Source organism: Macrotis lagotis, chromosome 4 (assembly GCF_037893015.1).
Source record: "Macrotis lagotis isolate mMagLag1 chromosome 4, bilby.v1.9.chrom.fasta, whole genome shotgun sequence".
Lineage (NCBI taxonomy): Eukaryota > Metazoa > Chordata > Mammalia > Peramelemorphia > Peramelidae > Macrotis > Macrotis lagotis.
The window spans coordinates 57,717,408-57,734,998 of NC_133661.1; the positions used below are offsets into that span (position 1 = coordinate 57,717,408).

At 35.5% G+C, this 17,591-nt stretch overlaps 1 protein-coding gene across 10 annotated transcripts in view; it reads right to left on the reverse strand.

Annotated features, from left to right (window-relative positions):
- KCNMA1 (potassium calcium-activated channel subfamily M alpha 1) overlaps positions 1-17,591 on the reverse strand; it is a 637,032-nt gene that overhangs the window by 25,096 nt on the left and 594,345 nt on the right. For 6 of the 10 annotated variants that reach the window (XM_074232914.1, XM_074232913.1, XM_074232916.1 and 3 more), the window contains 3 exons: positions 12,628-12,741; positions 11,537-11,620; positions 7,177-7,307 (listed from right to left, as the gene is read on the reverse strand). In XM_074232914.1, coding sequence (XP_074089015.1) covers positions 7,177-7,307; positions 11,537-11,620; positions 12,628-12,741 — 329 coding nt within the window. The remainder of the gene's footprint in view (positions 1-7,176; positions 7,308-11,536; positions 11,621-12,627; positions 12,742-17,591) is intronic. The other 4 variants (XM_074232917.1, XM_074232915.1, XM_074232921.1 and 1 more) reach the window with 1 other exon arrangement.

The window sequence follows — 17,591 nt, forward strand, 5'->3', positions numbered from 1 at the left end:
GGTGAGTGTTCAAAGGAGGGCAAGTAGAATAGTGAAGAATCCTGAATTCTTGTCATATGAGGGGAGAATAAGGAATTGGGAATGTTTAGCCTAGAAGAAAATAAAAAAAACCTCAGGAGAGTCATGATAGTTGTGCTCTACTATTTGAAAGGATGCCACAGAAAGAGAAAAAACATGATCCTTTTTCTCTTCCAACTAATAGGGAAGAACCAAAAATGGGAAGAATTTCAAATTGAGACTTGATGTCATAAAAGCTTCCTAACAATTAGAGCTGTTCAGAAGTGACCTGAGCTGCCTCAAAAGGTGATAAGTTCCCCCTTCTTAAAGTTATAAATTGAGTGGGTAGATGACAACTTGTTGTGTAAGTTATATTGGGGATTACTCTTGTGTACAAGTTGTACTCTTTTTAAAATTTTTTTTTATTTTTATTTTTTAGGTTTTTGTAAGGCAAATGGGGTTAAGTGGCTTGCCCAAGGCCACACAGTTAGGTAATTAAGTGTCTGAGACTGGATTTGAACCCAGGTACTCCTGACTCCAGGGCTGGTGCTTTATCCACTACACCACCTAGCTGCCCCATAAGTTGTACTCTTAGGTGACCATTGAGGTTCCATCTAACTTTTGAATTCTATTACAATGTCTGGAAGGCAGAATCAAAAGGCTGATAGTACCATGATTGACTCCATGAAAATTATAAACTTGGCCAAGAGGTATATTTTACCATACTCTCAAGAGAACCCCAATTATAGGGAATCTTCCCCCCCAAAATTTATTTGGTTAATTATACTTCCTGGTAAGTTTTTGTTTCTTCTATTTCTTTCTCTTTTCATTCTGTCTATAGAGTCACTAATTGCTTAATTTTTAAGGGTATTATTCTTCCTATCCCCCCAAAAGAATTCCAATCTTTTGTAGAAATAAGATATCACAATCCTATAAGTCCTATGCAATTTTTATATATTAGGGCTTTTGCTTCAAGAGCACTTTTATTCCTGGTTTTCCAATTGATCCTATTCATATCCTTAGAAATTTGAGAGTAATATTTAATATTATTCCCATTTTATAGTTGGGAAACTAAGGCTCATGGAGGTAAAATAATTCTGAATTCACTGGAGAGCATAAACTGTCTGGATTCAGGAGTTCTTCTTCCCTAAGACCATATGACCCCCGCCATCCAAGGACAAGCCACTATGGTAATATTGCTAAGAAAGAAAAATGATAGATTGCAGGAGAGGTTTTTTTTGATTAAAGTACGAATTCAATGGATGATGTCTGCCTTGCTCTGGTAAGAGAGAGATGTGAGAACTTCCTTTTTAATAACTGGGAAAACTTGAATGAACCGATACAGAGTGAAATGAGCAGAACCAGGAGAACTATTTAGGCAATAATAATTATAAAAACAAACAACACTGAAAGATTTAAGAGTTAATCTAAATAACAGTCAACTATGAAGCTAGAGGAGGTTTGATGAACAGAGAGGTAATGTATGCAAGATGCCAAATGAGGCATGCATTTTTTGCACAAGATCAATGCACAAATTTGTTTTTTTCTTGAATTTGTATATTTGTTACAAAGGTTTTTTTAAAATTTTTTCCCATCTTATTGGGGTGGAGGGGGAGAAGCAGGGATATGGGAAGAGATATCATTAAGTAAAAAAAATTAATCTTAATATTTGACTATCTAGTTGTGATATTACAAGTATGATTTAAAAACATTTGTAATTGTCCTTAAGTGTCTGGAGAATGAGATAACCACCATTTCTCCATAAAGGGTAACTTTTCTGTTCCAATGCATCATATTTAAAAGGGGTTAATCCCTTATCTTTTTTTTAAAGGACGCAAAGTTTCAGTTTAGTCCAACTGTAAAAATGAACTTCATTAAATACACACACACACACACACACACATACATACAAATATTCATAAACTCAAACCCATTAGTGTTAATGTTTAGGAGTATTAGCTGTAAATGCTGTTTGTTTCTTTCCTGAACAATGTGCAGTCTTGCTCATTCTAGATGGGCTATTACTGTCCAGAGTGCTACAGATATCTTCCTAGAAAAGAGCCCGAGCACATGAAAAGTAAACTCTCCAAGGTATAGTTATTTTATTAAGTCATTAAAATTCTAAATGGCATGAAGATTTTGGGGATATCCTCTATTGACTCTGAGTCTTCTGAGCCTCAATTTTTGCAGATTCCTCTGAAGGCTGCAAATATTGCTTCTTTGTTACCCTTAGGACAAAAGAATATATTAATTAATAATCAAGAATGTCCCATTTTATGTTACTTCACTGAAGTGGAACATTTGACAGTAAACGGTCTGATTCAATATGGTGATGATAATCATATAGTCAATGTATAATTCTTTGTTAAACATTATATCATACATATCCTCAAAGTACCTCAAGTGTAAATATTCATGATGACCACTTTGTGTGCTACAGTCCTGTGAGGAAGATTCAATGATACTAATTATCTCCATTTTGCAGAGAAGGAAACTAAGACTTAGAAATTATAGAATAGCAGAATCATAGATTTAGAGCTGAAAGAGAAATTTTCAGTCATCCAATGCAAATTCCTCACCTTACAACTGAGAAAATTAGATTTCATAAATATGAAGGTTAAGCTTCTTGGTGAAGGTAACATCTTGAAAATGTTGGGATTTGGAATTGAACCCAAACTCCTAACTCTAGTTCTGGTATTCTTTCTATCACATATATAGGCATCATTTTAGTCATGGGAAAGCAGCATGATATAGTGGACATAATTCAAGTTCAAATATCATATAAGGTATGACCACAGGCAAATATCTTAATCTCACTGAGTCCTAGTTGCAACATCTATAAAATGGGAGTAATGTTACCTATCATAGTTTACCTTATATGGTTGTTTTGAGGTTCATATTACATGATGTATATAAAAAAGTATTTCATGAACTTCAAATCACTATATAAATGTCAGTTATTGACTAGAGACATGGTATCAAACCATTGGGGTTTTTTTAGTTTTTTGCAAGGCAATGGGGTTAAGTGGATTGCCCAAGGCCACACAGCTAGGTAATTATTAAGTGTCTGAGGCTGGATTTGAACTCAGGTACTCCTGACTCCAGGGCCAGTGCTCTATCCACTGCACCAGTTAGCCACCCCATTGCCACCTAGCTGCACCATCGCCACCTAGCTGCCCTGCACCACCTAGCCACTGTTGATTTTTTTTTCCTTTACCACATTACATAAGGGATCAAAGACTTGTTATTTAGATCAATATTTTGGTGAGAATTAGGTTGCAAAGGTCAAAAGGCTAAGTGACAAATGGGATCTGAGCACATCAGATGCTACTGCCATTACTGTTTGAAGGAAGGTTCCCTTTTGCCTACATCTTGGTTATGACAAAAGTCAGAGCTTATATAAGAAATCTTGTGAGATGACTTTTAAAAATACAGAATGGTGGAATCTTAGGGCAGACTCTGCTACTTTAGCCACTTTTGCCAGAAGCCTGGGTGAACTATGGGTACATAACCTTGAGGAAAGGCAATAGGTCTCAGTGGAAAGGAGAGACAGTTTGCTGCCGTGTTGTCTGACCTTAATGATCAATTATTATAAGCTTCCTCACACCTTCCCTGTGAATAGGAACCTGCCTTAAACTTGAAGAATGTATTTCCAAATTGTGATGTTCTTCTCAGAGTTATCTAGGCATAAACGTAATTATTCTCTCTCTCTCCTGAGGTATTTGTGCTGTTGATTTGCACAGCACTGTGACATAGCATCCATAGCATCCCTATCTGTTACTCTGGGAATGGCTGTGATGAATAGAAAGATTATTCCTTCCACAAATGAGGCAGTGAGCAGCAGGAGTTGAATTATGAGGGACAATATTCTGTGAGTGTTTAGACACCTGATTAAATGGCAGTTTGGAGAAGAGGGTGAGAAAAAAAGATCATCGACATCTAAATAGAATTGTGTTTCAGTGTTGTTTGTAAACAGCTGCCTAAGCTGGAATGTGTTCTCTCTCAGCTTCCCATTGTGTGGAAGGCTCTCACTCATGTTGTATAATTTCCCTCTATTTCTTTCTTAGCTGTTTTTAATTACCGCAGCTCTTCTCAATACTTAAGTAAACCCCAGTCTTATCATAAAGAAAAGGAAGGGGGAAAAATAAATCTAACAATGCAAAAAATGAGTTGAGCAATTTATAACTGATTTTTTCTATTGTGTTGTTTTCGTTTTGTAATTTCTTCCCCCCCCCAAACTAGTTATCAATTGAACCAAACCCAATTCTGAAAGTTCATTTTAGAATTTCCGTCTTCTAAATAATGAGAACCTAGCCTCAAACAGTATCTGGATAGTATTACAAAATAGGTAGCAATGGCCAAATTAAGTGGGACCTATTGCCATTAGTCTTCTTACTATTCTTTTTCAAAAGAGTCTCTCGAAGGATTTTGGCTCCCCTTTCTTTCAGAACAGCAGAAAGAAAAAAAAAATGAGGTTTTCAATATATCTGTAAATACCTACCAACTGAGGTCATGTTAAACATGCGGTGGAAGTATCCCATAGTAAATAGGGCACTGGATTTGGAGTCAAGAAGACCTAGGTTCACAATTCCACCTCAGACACTAGTTGTATTAGCATTGGCAATTCACTCTACCTTTTGTGCCTCAGTTTTCTCCTCTGTAAATGAGGGGATTGGATTTTATGGACTCTAAGGCCCCTTTGAGTTCTAAATTTATGATTGAAAATCCTTAGCTTGGGGTTCATGTGGTTGAATATTTAGGAAACTGAATGTCAATATAACTGATTTGCTGTGCAATTCTATATATTTTATCTTATATACTCAAAAGCCTTATTCTAAGAATGAATACAGAGATTGTCAATGGGAATTCCATTTTAATATAGAACTTTATCATGGGGTAGAGAAACTGCTGACCAGTTTAGTTAGAGGGGATTTCCTCCCCTAGGAGTTCTCTATGCCAATGAGGTCCTCATTCCTATCATGGGGTACATTTTAAATAGATAGACATAGGTTTATCATCAGCATATAAGAATGAATACCTATGATATTTATTTTTGTACTTGTTTCATTCTCCCACAAAGTCTCTGGCCATGCAAGTTTGAAAATGAAAAGTATTAAGTCAAATGGACCAGTTTGGAAAATGATTGTAGCCTTACTCTCTCTGATGATGGAGAAAGTGATGTGGCTAAATCCTTTTGAACTTATTATTTTATCACACACACAAACACATGCATACATACATAGCACCGACATCATTAAACATATTCCTATGAACCTCTATATGAGAGGTTGGTGAGGACAGAATAATTTGAAAAACAAAATACAAAGGAGAATGCCCACCTAAAAGCAATGCCTCATTTAATAATTTTGGTTTTTAATTTTAATAGTGTGGTTTAAAACTCTAAAAGAAAGTCAACTATAAAAAATTTAATCTTTCCATAACATAAAGGATCTTCTGAAATCTTTTTAATTAAGAGCAGAGGTAAAATGAGATTTCTAAAGGAATGAATTGCAGAAATCATTTTTAAACCAGAGGTGCACTACATTAGGGCTATTTAACAGGGATTTATCTTGAATTGTTTCTACAACCACCCTCATTAATTCTGGTCTTTTTGGGTGTACATGACCTAGGTCCAGTGAGCTCTCTGCCTTTGTTTCTGGAAGAGATCATGCTACAAGCCAGCAGAGTGGGATGCATAGTTTCAGGCTCCAAGAGAAATAGACCTAAAGGAACTTGGGAAAAGAAAACTCTAATAACCCAGTCATCTCACAAAAGGTTTTTTTTCCTTCTTTCCTTTTTTTTTTTAGTCCTTTGGTGGGGAGAAGTGAAAAATACAGACCTCGTGCTTTATAGAATTAATGTAAGAGAATGACACAGTACCTGAGTGTTGGACATGAAGTCAAGAAGAGCCAAGTTCAAATCCTACCTCAAACACTAGCTGTATGACCCTGAGCAAGTTACTTAATATATGTGGGACATAGTCCTCTTCTGTAAAATGAGGAAGTTAGATTTAGTGACTTATAAGGTCAGTTTGCTGTGCAATTTCAATTCATATCCTATAATCAATTATCCTAGGAAAAAGATGGATAGATGGATAGAATAAACAAAAAAATTTAAACTGAATTTTTTGTTTTAAACTGTTATTTTTCAAGCACATGGAGTGAATTGATCATGTTTTAAAAGTTTTAGGTTTCAGAACTCCTTCTGTGAGCCATTTTAATGAATTGTTAAGAATTAATTATAATTTGTATATATTTCCAAATGGATGTTACAAAAGTCCTTGATAAAAGCAATAATGTGTTCTCTTAGGCATGTTAAACATTTTCCCTTTAAAATGTGCAATTTATACTAACAATTTTCTTAAACAACCTTTATTTTTCTTCTCTCTTTCATTATTTTCTTTCCTTATTTTTCTTTGTATTTTTTTTTTACAATTTAACAACACATAGAATAAATCCATCTACTTGGCATGTCTTTTGATATACTTGGGATGAATTAAGTGATATAAAGAAGGGAGTTCCTTACCTACCTATTAATTTGTGTTCTTATCATAACTATTTCACAGATAAACTTTATTTCACCTCATGTTTCATTCTCACAAATTATGAATTAATGATGATCAAAAATGAATATTTACTGTATAATAAATCTATATTTTTCATTTTAAGAAAAAAGTTCAAAAATGACCCTTGTCTGTTTTGATATCCTTTATTGTTTAATTAAAAAGGGTAAATATGAGTTGTCAAGCTATCTATAGTCTGACCAGATTGAAACCTCATCCTTAAGAAAGGGAGAAAATACCTTGATTCTGAAATGTATTGTGATGTGCTAAAAGAGATAAGCCATTTAAAAGAATTATGGATTTCAAATTACAAGGAATTTCTATGGTCACCTTCTACTCCAACTAACCCTCTTTATAGGTAAGGAATTTGAGCTCCCATAAATGTAAATGACTGTACCAAATGGGTACTGACAATATTCAGGATCTGAATTTCCTTTCTCTGATTCTTAATCCAGTGTTCTTTCCACCAAACCATCATTATTCCACCCTTTGATCTCCCCATAGAGTTTCGTATTCTCTCCTGACTTTTCAGAACCTCTTTCCTTTCATTTCCATCACTATTTCTGGTTGAGGTTCTCTACACAATATGGTGGAAGGGACAGAATTGTCTTACTTACCGCACTCATGAGTGAGTCCAGGACACTAACTGCAAATGCTGTCCCACATGCAAATGGCTGTGTGAGATACAGTTCTGTATCTGGGTCATCATCATCGTCTTGGTCCAAAAACTGAACATTAGTATCATTCACTAGAAAAGTCATGAAACATCAATTAGTGATGAGTGTCCAGCCTTGTGAGCTAAGCTAAATAAATAAACGAAGCCTGGCTTAGAGGCAAAAAGCAATCTCTTTGATGGCGCTGGAAATGAAGTTAAAATGAAGGGATCCTGGAGGGGCAAGGATGGAATTAAGGGAGAAAGGGAAGTTGTAACTCTTTGTTCCATGAGTTAAGTCCCTTGTCTGATATCAGAGAGTAGTAATAATTTCCTCTGGGATGGCTATAGGATCAATGGCAAGAAGCAAGGCACTCTTGTAAGAAATAACTTGGGAGTCATGTCTTTAGATAGACTGAATACTTTCTCAGATGGTGACTTTCAGGACAGAGAGATAAACGGAGATTTGTCACTACTATCAAATGAGAAGATCTGGAACTCTCAAATGGTGATGAGTAAAGAGTTCATTATACAACAGATGATATATACATATATATACATATATATATATATATATGTATATATATGTATATATCTTTAGTTGCCATAGTGACTTAATTCTGTCTTGCCATGGCCCCAGTGCTCTTCACATAGCAGATGTTCATTCATTGCTAAGTGCTTATTAAGCACCTACTGTATTAGGTCTTGGAGAGACAAAAGCAAAGCTGAAAGAGTTCCTGTCCTCAAGGAGTTTGCACTTTAATGGACATTTGCTAATGATCTACTGGCAATGATGTTATCAACTCTAGAGTAAAAAAATCAAGATGGGTGACATTAAAGTAGATTTAATTTTTCTCAGGAACAAGGAAATGTGTGGTTTTTAAAGGACATGTAGTGATTCAAACTCTCTGTATCTTTTCCCCAAAGATTTATTTTCTTATGTAATTCTCTCTAAGTATATCATGGCCAGTAAAGACTCTCCAGGCATGAAAGTGAAGACTAACTGATCATGTCATAGGGATGCCTTTAACTTTGTAAAGATCGATTTCAATTCCCAATATGACTTCAATAATTAGTGTGTGTGTGTGTGTGTGTGTGTGTGTATAGCATACATTAGCATATATATGCATGCATCTATAGCTATAAGTACATCAGTGTGAAAGTAGGATAAAAGTTGAAGTTCTTGGTACTTTTCTAATCTCACCAACAGTGACTACTTTTTTTAAATCCCGTCATTACTTTATCTGGTAAATAGAAAACTCTTCTGAAAAATAGAAAACTCTACCTTAACTTGTCTTTTCTGTTTGGGATCAGAGAAATGACAAAAGGGAGCTCAAGAGCATGGAGATTTTTTAAAATTCTTTTTTTGTTTTTCTAGAGTAAGATATAGAGAAGCACAATATTTACTGCCTATACCTTCCAACTTCATTGCATCTTCACTTTTGCCAGGTTCCCATTATTAGACTAGTAGCTACTACATTGCTTCTGTCATAAATTTTCTACATTTTCCATTTTGTCTATCATACTGAGTATTTTGATCTCTCACTTTTTCATTAGGCATTTAAGATTCCTAGTTTCATGAGAATATCCCAGGGTTGATTTTTAGTGGGTCTTTATTCTCTTCTCCACCTCAATCCACTAGGATCTAGGATCAAATGACTTTGGTAGGCCATTGCTAATTCTTACTAACATCACTGGCTCACATTGATAATTAATGAACAACACAATTTCTTCACTCAGGTCAAGTGGGAGAAAATAGACCCTCAAATCACCTTTAAAATCAATTAAGCATGAGAGATGCCAGCAGCCAATGATAGGGAGACAGAGACTCTAGGGGATACTGTGGAGGATACTGTGGAGTCTCTGATGAGGAAGCAGGGTATGATCAAAGCATGGAGAGGCTCACCTAAAATATGACTATCTGAGGAAAGAAGCATGCCATCTGTTAGTATGACATTTTATTATTTATATGTTAAATCAGCTGTTCTTCTATCTTATAAGTATTTTTAGCATCCTCTAAATTTTCATACACTCAGTTAATTTCCTAGTCACCTTGGTCTAGTTGGGGCTTCATTGAAGAGAAAATATGTGCTTCCTGACTAAGGAAATGTTATTATACATTTTTGAAAAGTTAACTCAATTCTGTTTATAAGAGTAGTACATAAGTAAATAATCTATTACAAATTTAATAAAAATAAAATTATTGAATGTAGGTACCCTGAATGGCTACTGCTGTTGTATATTTGCCTAGAAAATGGGTGGGAGGAACTGATTGGTCCTAAGGAAAAGGAAATATTGAGTTTATAGAAAGAAATCATTAATGAAGATGAAAGATCTATGATCAATTATTTTCTTATAGTAATTTGGAATAATTAAGTCATTAAAAAAAAGGAAGTCTTGGAAGAGCCACAAAGGACTGAGCAGGCTCTAAATAAATTGTGCCCAAATATAGAAAAAAATTTTGAGACTGAAAAATTGTCAAAGGAGAGATCTGGGGTGTTTAAACACTTGAAAAATCAGATTTCTATAGAAAAGCTAAAAGAGTGTATAATCTTAGCACATAGTAGGAAATTGACAAATTTAATTGGTTTTGCAGCACTAATTTCATGAAAAGAAGGTTGAAGTGAGATTTAAGAATAATTTTCAAATATAAGAAGTATAATGGTATTAAAGTGGTAACCATATTCTCTTTCTTCCTGCTGAAATTAGTAGAATATGGGCATTTGACTTGGGATCAAGTCCTGCCTGTCACTTATTAACTCTGGGATCTCGAGAATGTCACTTACCCTCTCTAAGACTCAGTTTTGTCAACTGTTAAATGGGAATGAGAATAGGGGTTACCTATTTCACAGACTTGCCATGAGAATTGAATGAGATAATGGTCATGAAAGCACTTTGTAAACTGTTAAGATTTCTATACACCTTACGGAAATGGCAGGTATTATGGCTAAAACAAGAAGAAATGGACTTCAACTCTGGCACATGAATTGTTGTAGATATAAAGAATAATTACTAATCATAAAGACTGAGAAATATTATTTCAGACTGAGAGAGGTAGAATCATTTTGAAAGAGATCTTTAGAAACAGGCTGGTGAGCCCCTTCATCACCCAAGGGGTCTTTCTCCTAGCACTGGGGCTTGAACCATATGACCTCTTGAGGCTTACAGCCCTTAGATTATGTGACAGACAGTTCAAAGACTGAAGCTCTCAGGAAAATGCTGTAAATATTAGACAACATCTATCTCACAGTTGCAGACACAGAACAGAGATACTTTACTTTTGACCTGAGAGAGTTTAGTTCTGATAAATAGTCACATCTACAATAATGTAGTGTTGAATGGCTGACAATTTATTCCTCTCCTTCTGGACATCTTAGAGGCAAAATTACTGTGTTAAAAGCTCTCTTGTTCTGAAATATATTGGGGGTCCAAGAAAATGGATTTGAGTTTCATTTTCCATTTGAAGGAGGTGCTTTCCCCAGCACTTTTACTGACTTCATCTGCCTGGTTTGTAAGACCAATCCCCCATTCCGACATGGACTGTTACTTATCTGGGTCCATAGTGCCATCGACCAAGTCATAGGGAATCATATATGAAGATTTAGTTGTATCTTCATACTTTTATCTTCTTGATGAGACTAATTCTGAATTTTCCAGAAAGGTCTCTTAACTAGATGGGGGCTGGCTAATCTAACATTTTCAACCCTTCTCACGATCTGGTTTTAGGAAGGTGTCTCCCCAGAGCTTGACTGCCTTGATAGCCTCCAAACCTGGGCATCTGAGACAAGTCCTAGTGAAAGAGGCCAATAAAGTCAGAACAAAGGAAAATAAACAGCTGGAGGGAAGGCACAATCTTAGGTTTTGTATTTTGAAATTTTTATATTTCTTCTTTGACTTCCTATGTGAGCTGTGAAGATACATCAGTCAAACTGACAGGGGGTTGGAAGAAGAAAATAAAGGAGAAAAGGTGGGGGGATGGAGGGGGGAGGAGAAGAAAGGACAGGGAGATGTGGTAGGAAAAAAAAGAAGGCCCAGGCCAAAGAAAATGAAGTGGTGTGAAGATGCTATGGAAACAGCTGCCAGGTCAGCCGGGTGTGATCAAAGGTTTACAGATGCTGGGTGGGGGAAAAGAAAGAAAAATCATTAAGAAAGGCCAGAGCAAGACAGTTGATTCCAACCAGAGCCGCAAATAAAACACATTCAAAGCAGCGCCATGAGGGGAGCCTCTCTGTTACAGCCAGGGAAAGAAAGAACAAGCTGATGAGGGTTGGAGCACCAAAGATAGAACAAAAGACACTGACGTGAAGGCAAACGGTACTTCTTACCCAGTTCCGTTATCATGAGAATGTGCGTCCCACTGTTTTTTTCCTGATTGATTGAAACCAAAGGCAGAAGTTTGCCAGGCTTCGCTAATAGGGTATAACAATTTAGGGTGGGGAAGGGGAGGGAAAGAAAGTACAGAGACAGAAAAAAGGGAGGGAGTCAGAGAGATAAAGTACTAAAGGAAAAGGACAAAGGACCCCCAATTGTATTTGCAATTGCAGGAGGGGGAGGTTTGGGAAGTAATTCAATTCTATTAGTTTGTCTTTGGTCACCTAGAACTCAGTAGTAGCTCTTCTAAATGAGACAACCAGATAGTCCAAGGTCCTGTTCCTTAAAAGGTCAGAGTCTATTGGGTCATAGTAGCATGACTCCTTGAGAAAAATAAGCCTGTCTCTCCAACTTACTCATTTCCTCTGAATAGATGATCTTAAATTTTGTATAAAAGTGGGAGAATTTACCTCATTACTTCCACATCCAGATAGCGTCCAATATCCTCGCCCTTAAAAGCATAGCATTTATTGGGCCATTATATATATATATATATATATATATATATATATATATATATATATATATATATGTATATACATATATATATACATATATATATATAAAACCTTTGTTTGTATACACAATTATCCTTAGGGGGAAAAAAGCCTGCTTCTCCATCATATTTCATTTCTATGATTGGACGATCTTAAATTTCATACAAAGTTGGGAGAATTTACCTCATTACTTCATTGCTGTGATACCCAGGAGAGATGTTCCCTTGTAGATGAGGCTAGTTTAGTAAACCATTATAGAAAATGGAATAAAAAGCATATCTAAAAGGCCTCCCCTGCACTATTTTCAGGAACTGATTCCAATAGGAAGGAAACAGGAATCCAGTCTTTATTGAAAATGAGTTCTCTCAACCTACCACCACTTCCCCCATTTGCAGCTTGTTACATAGATTTCTCATGTATTCACGCTAACTGCCAAGAGTCACATTAGGCTATTTTCCAAAAGGAGAGACTGCATAGAAGTGGGCCTGTCTCCTCCTTTTCCATATGAAGGAAGAAGAGGAAAACAGGTCTGCAATTCACCCACTTACCTAGTTCAGTGATGATGGGGATGTTGACACCAGTTGTGATGGATGGCTGACGTAACATCCCATGGACTGGACTGTTGTCTGGGGATGACCTGTCCATTCCTGGTGGTGTAAACCCTAGAAGACAGTAGAGAGGGGAGAATTAGAAAGAATTAGAACAAATTGAATTTAGAGTATAGTGAAAACCTCAGCAAAGGCACTAATAGGAATATATATATATAAATATATATATATATATATACACATATCTATCTATCTATCTATATAAATTTAAATGACAAAAATAAGCACATCCACAATCTCCTCTGAGGAATTAGTTTTTAAAAGATAAAAACATGAGAAATTCTAGTTGACTTCTGACACAATTCTGAACACAATTGACTCCTTATATTATTTCATAGTAAGCTGCTAAGAAATTAATTGATTACCCTAAATCAATGAATGCAATTGTCTGGAAAGCTATCAAAAAGCACTAAAATACAATAAAATAATCATTTCTCTAGGCTTGTGAAATGTGTGAGTTAAAAGAATCCTAGAATCAGACAGGGTATCATGAATTTCTACTTTAATATACCAAGAAGTAGTCATCAAGATTTTGTTTAGAGACCTTCAGTGATGTAAAGTTCAAGTAATCTATTTCAGTTTGGGGCAATTCTAATCTTCAAGGAAGTTTTCCTCGTTCAATTTGTAGCTAAAAATTACCTTCCTATAACTTCTACCCACTCAACCTAGTTTACCTTTGGGATCAAGGAAATTACAACACTACTTCTCTATGACAATTCTTCATAAATTTCAAGTTCATAAATTTTCCCCATGTTGCCTCATCTCAGGCTAACTATCCTTAGTTCTTTGAACCAGGGCATGTCTAATCCAATTTCAAGTCTCCTCATCATTCTACTTGGAGTCCTAGGAACCTTCTCCAGTTTGTCAAAACTTCTCCTTAAAACATTATTCCTGTATTCCATTCTAGGGCAGAATACATTTTTCCCTTGTTTCGTAAACTACTTAAGATTGCATTTACCATTTGATTACTAGCTCACAATGCTCTTCATGTTGACTTGACACTGTATCCAGATATCCTGAGTTATTTTTATCTCAGTGGTTTCTTGACCAAATTTTGTAAGCATATTGCAAATTCAAATTTACCCCCCAATGACTATTCGATCTTTAGTTCTTCTCTTAAGCAGAAAATCTTTTCTCAGTGACTTTCTAAAAGACTTTTTAAAATAATCTGTTCCACACAATACAGATGAGAAAAGTGTGATAGAGAGTGGTGATGTGAATTTCCCCAAATGACATAGTTTGTGATGCCAAAAACCTACACTGCTCAGTAGTGATGGAGTATTAGAATTAGTCAGTCATTGTTTTAAAACCAAGATCAAGATAATATATTTATCTTTATAAAACGCAGAGGCAGTGTGACAGTGGATTGAAGTATGTCCTATGAATCAGAAAAAAACTTGTGTTAAATCTTATCTCTCTTTGTCATATGCATGCTATATTACCATAAAAGTTCTTTTCCTCTTCAGGGTCCCAGGCACTTTTACAAAATATTATAAGACACAAAGGAATGATTTCTTTACCAGGCATTTCATGTAGGAGTGAAATCACAGGTAAGGAGCAAATTTGTTAATTAATAATTAAAAAGGAAATAACATCAATAGTTTACAATTCTATCCTTTTCAGACTTTTTTTGGATCCTGAATCTGTCATCCAGGATGATTTTTGGATAATAGAATGTCAACTGAAAGAATATCATTCATAAGTTTTTGTTAAATCAGCAAGTTAGTTCATAAACCAAAAATCCATTTTTGACATCGGCATTCTATTTATAGTCTAGGAACAAATTTTCAGTTATTTTTCTCCCCATTCTTATTCTGCCTTATTTTCAAGCCTTCTTTCCTCCAGTTCTTCCTTTTCTTCCCTCTCTCTCCATTTCTTATTTGCCTCCATGATCCCACATATCCCTTTCCTTTTCTTCTCTCCTTCCTTTCAACAATTTGTCATTCCTTCTCTCTACTTTCTTTATACTTCATTTTGTTCCCTTCAATTCTTTCTTCTCCTCCTGCTTTTTTTTCTCTTCTCTTTCCCCTATACTATTTTTTTCTTCTTCCCTCCCATACTCTATTTTCTCTCTTCTTTTTTAAAAATCATGTTGACTACCATGAAGGGTTTGAGATAAGGACTGACAATCAATTTTGCTACTCAAACTGACAGTGAACTTTCAGACTTATCCACTCCTTTGTCCAGAGAGTTTCTAGGCATAACCAATTTGGAAAGTAGTCATTTTGATTTGTATGTTTTTCTATTCCTTTATAGTTGGAGCTACAGGTCTGTTATTGACACTGAGTAGGTATGTTTGCATAAATATAAATCAAGATTGTGAAGTATATATATGTATGTGTATATATATATATATGCATATACTCAAGAAAAACGAGAAAATCTTTAGGCTATTAGGAAAGTTGAATTTCATCTCATGTGACTTGGATAATTTCTTAGAGTAAGCTCTAAGCAAGACAGGAACAATTTTTATTCAGTTGAAATTAATTTTACATAGGGCAGCATATGGTAAATGTTATTGTTAGTTTAATTCAGCAAGTGCAGATTTGCTCCCATTCATACAGAGGGCAGGTATGATGGCAGCATTTGCATTAACTTTGTGTGTCTCCCTACCTATATCTACAGCAGATTGCTGCACAAAATAACCAATGACCTAGATGCTTAGGAATGAGAGGTCACCTGCTATTTTTCCAGATGCCCAGAAAAAAAGAACTAAACACTTAACATGAGCTACCTCCATATAAATCAACTTCAAATATTACCCAGAAGGTTATTTTATCATAAGCTCCCTCTTTTTTTTTTTTGCCAAATTGTCTTTTCAAGGTGACATAATGAGATAAAGATGAGGTTGGCATTTTAGATCTGGAGTTTTGTAGAAATCATCATCTTCCCAGGGTTAAAACAAATCATAGAGCCTGAGTCCAACTTCTTCATGTTCAAATAAGGAAACTGAGGCTAGAGAAAAGAATGTACTGGGGTTCAATATTGCATTTTCTTCTTGTAGCACAAAAGGCATGGATTGAAATAAATAATTATTATAATAATAGCACAATAAAAAACTAATATTAAATTAGCACTTTAATGTTTATGAAATTCTGTGCACAGGTTCACTTAGCTAATAAGTATGATTTGTATTCAGAACTTCCAGATCCAAGTCCATCACTCTATCCCCCTGCTACACGGATCTTACTTTTTTTTTTCCTTGCCATAACTTTTTTTCATACTTTCAAAGAAAAAGAAATAACAAATTCTTGGCCATACTTAATTTTCTTTTTTCTGATTGCTCATTTTAATGATTAATTAATTTTGTGATTAATTAAAATGATTCTTCATTATAATATTTACTTGAATGTATTTTTAACACATTGTGTTCCGTTTGTGTTCACATTTTTGTGGGGAAACCCAACAAAGAGCTTCAATGTCCATCCTTCTAGACTCAAAGGAAACATATTTTCAGCCAACTGTATTACCTAGGACACAGATTTAAAATGCTCTCTGTTTCCCTCATCTGGAAAAGTGAAGGGAAAACCTGAACTGTTCTCATCAAAAGTTTCATTCAAAGGCATGAAAAACTCCCAGTGACAGCCATGCGGATTCAGTGAATATGACGTTTTTGAATTTCTTCAAGTTGACAAGTAAACACCTTAAATCGGTAATGCTATATGCATAATACATGGCCTGTATTTTGACAGCCATCATGGAATGCTGACTGGAGAAAATACAGGTTTGTACATCAAGGAATAGCATCCATAAAGCAGGGAGAAATTCAGGTCACAGGATATTAGGAAAACTGTATTTCATTACAGAACCTGGAACAAGCTAAAGCAATGCTTTGATTTTATCTTATTTAAAGACTCCATTTTCAGCTGTGAAAGGACTCAGTTCTTTTGCATGAAACGTTTATTTGGAAATGACATGCCCAACTCCTAGTCTGACTTCATTTTGCTTTCATATTCCATTTCCCTCCATTCCATTACCACTCACAACTATCAAATTGGCAGTTGGCCCATTGCAGGTCCTTTTCTCCTCAGCCTTGCCCCAAGGATGGGAGTGGGGAGGTGTTATACTTGGCTTGAAATAATCCATCAATTTTTCTGTAGTCCTGCAATCTCACATCATGGACATTCCTTTTCCCATTCATGAGCATGACCCACATATCCAGGTGATCTTTGACCAGGTCCTAGTAAAAACCCTCTACAGATGATCCGTCAAACATGCAAAAACCCCCTCTCCAATATCTTGTTTTTTTTGCAGAGGGCATATGCATCATATCCATGTGTAAACTCTTGCTTTGGGAACATGAACAAATTACCTTCTTTTCTAGTTTTGCATAGTTGAAGAAAACTTCCTCAAAAGTCACCATTAGTAATAGAACTTGTCATTGGTTTTTCTATTCTTTGTGGTTGGCCATTATTTCATGATTCACCTCCTGAGAGCATTAGGAGGATAAGCTGGGCTTTCTTGGCGGGAAGAAACATGGGAAATCATTGAAACCTCTACAAAATTCCCTAAATACATTCTAGTACATTCTCCTCTTACTCATTTCTGAACCAAATTCATTGTCCAGCTACAGTGCTGGGCCAGTTGTCTTGGCTGCCATCCAACTATATGTCACACAATCTGGGCAATATGAATTCTTCAGCCAAATTTTTTGTTTGTTTGTCTCTTTCTGTGTGGTCTCGTGGAGTGATCTCTTTTACACAGCAATGGATTTCCTTGAAGAGGACTGAAAATGCACTGGAATAATTACACTATCACTTACAACTATGAACAACTAGAGAAAAGGATAGGGAATTATCCCATTTGGATGTTTTTCCCTCCAAAACACCCTTTATGATAGTGTTGAAAACTTTTTATGCCTTATTTGAAATTGATGATAAAATGATCATGGAACATAATTACCT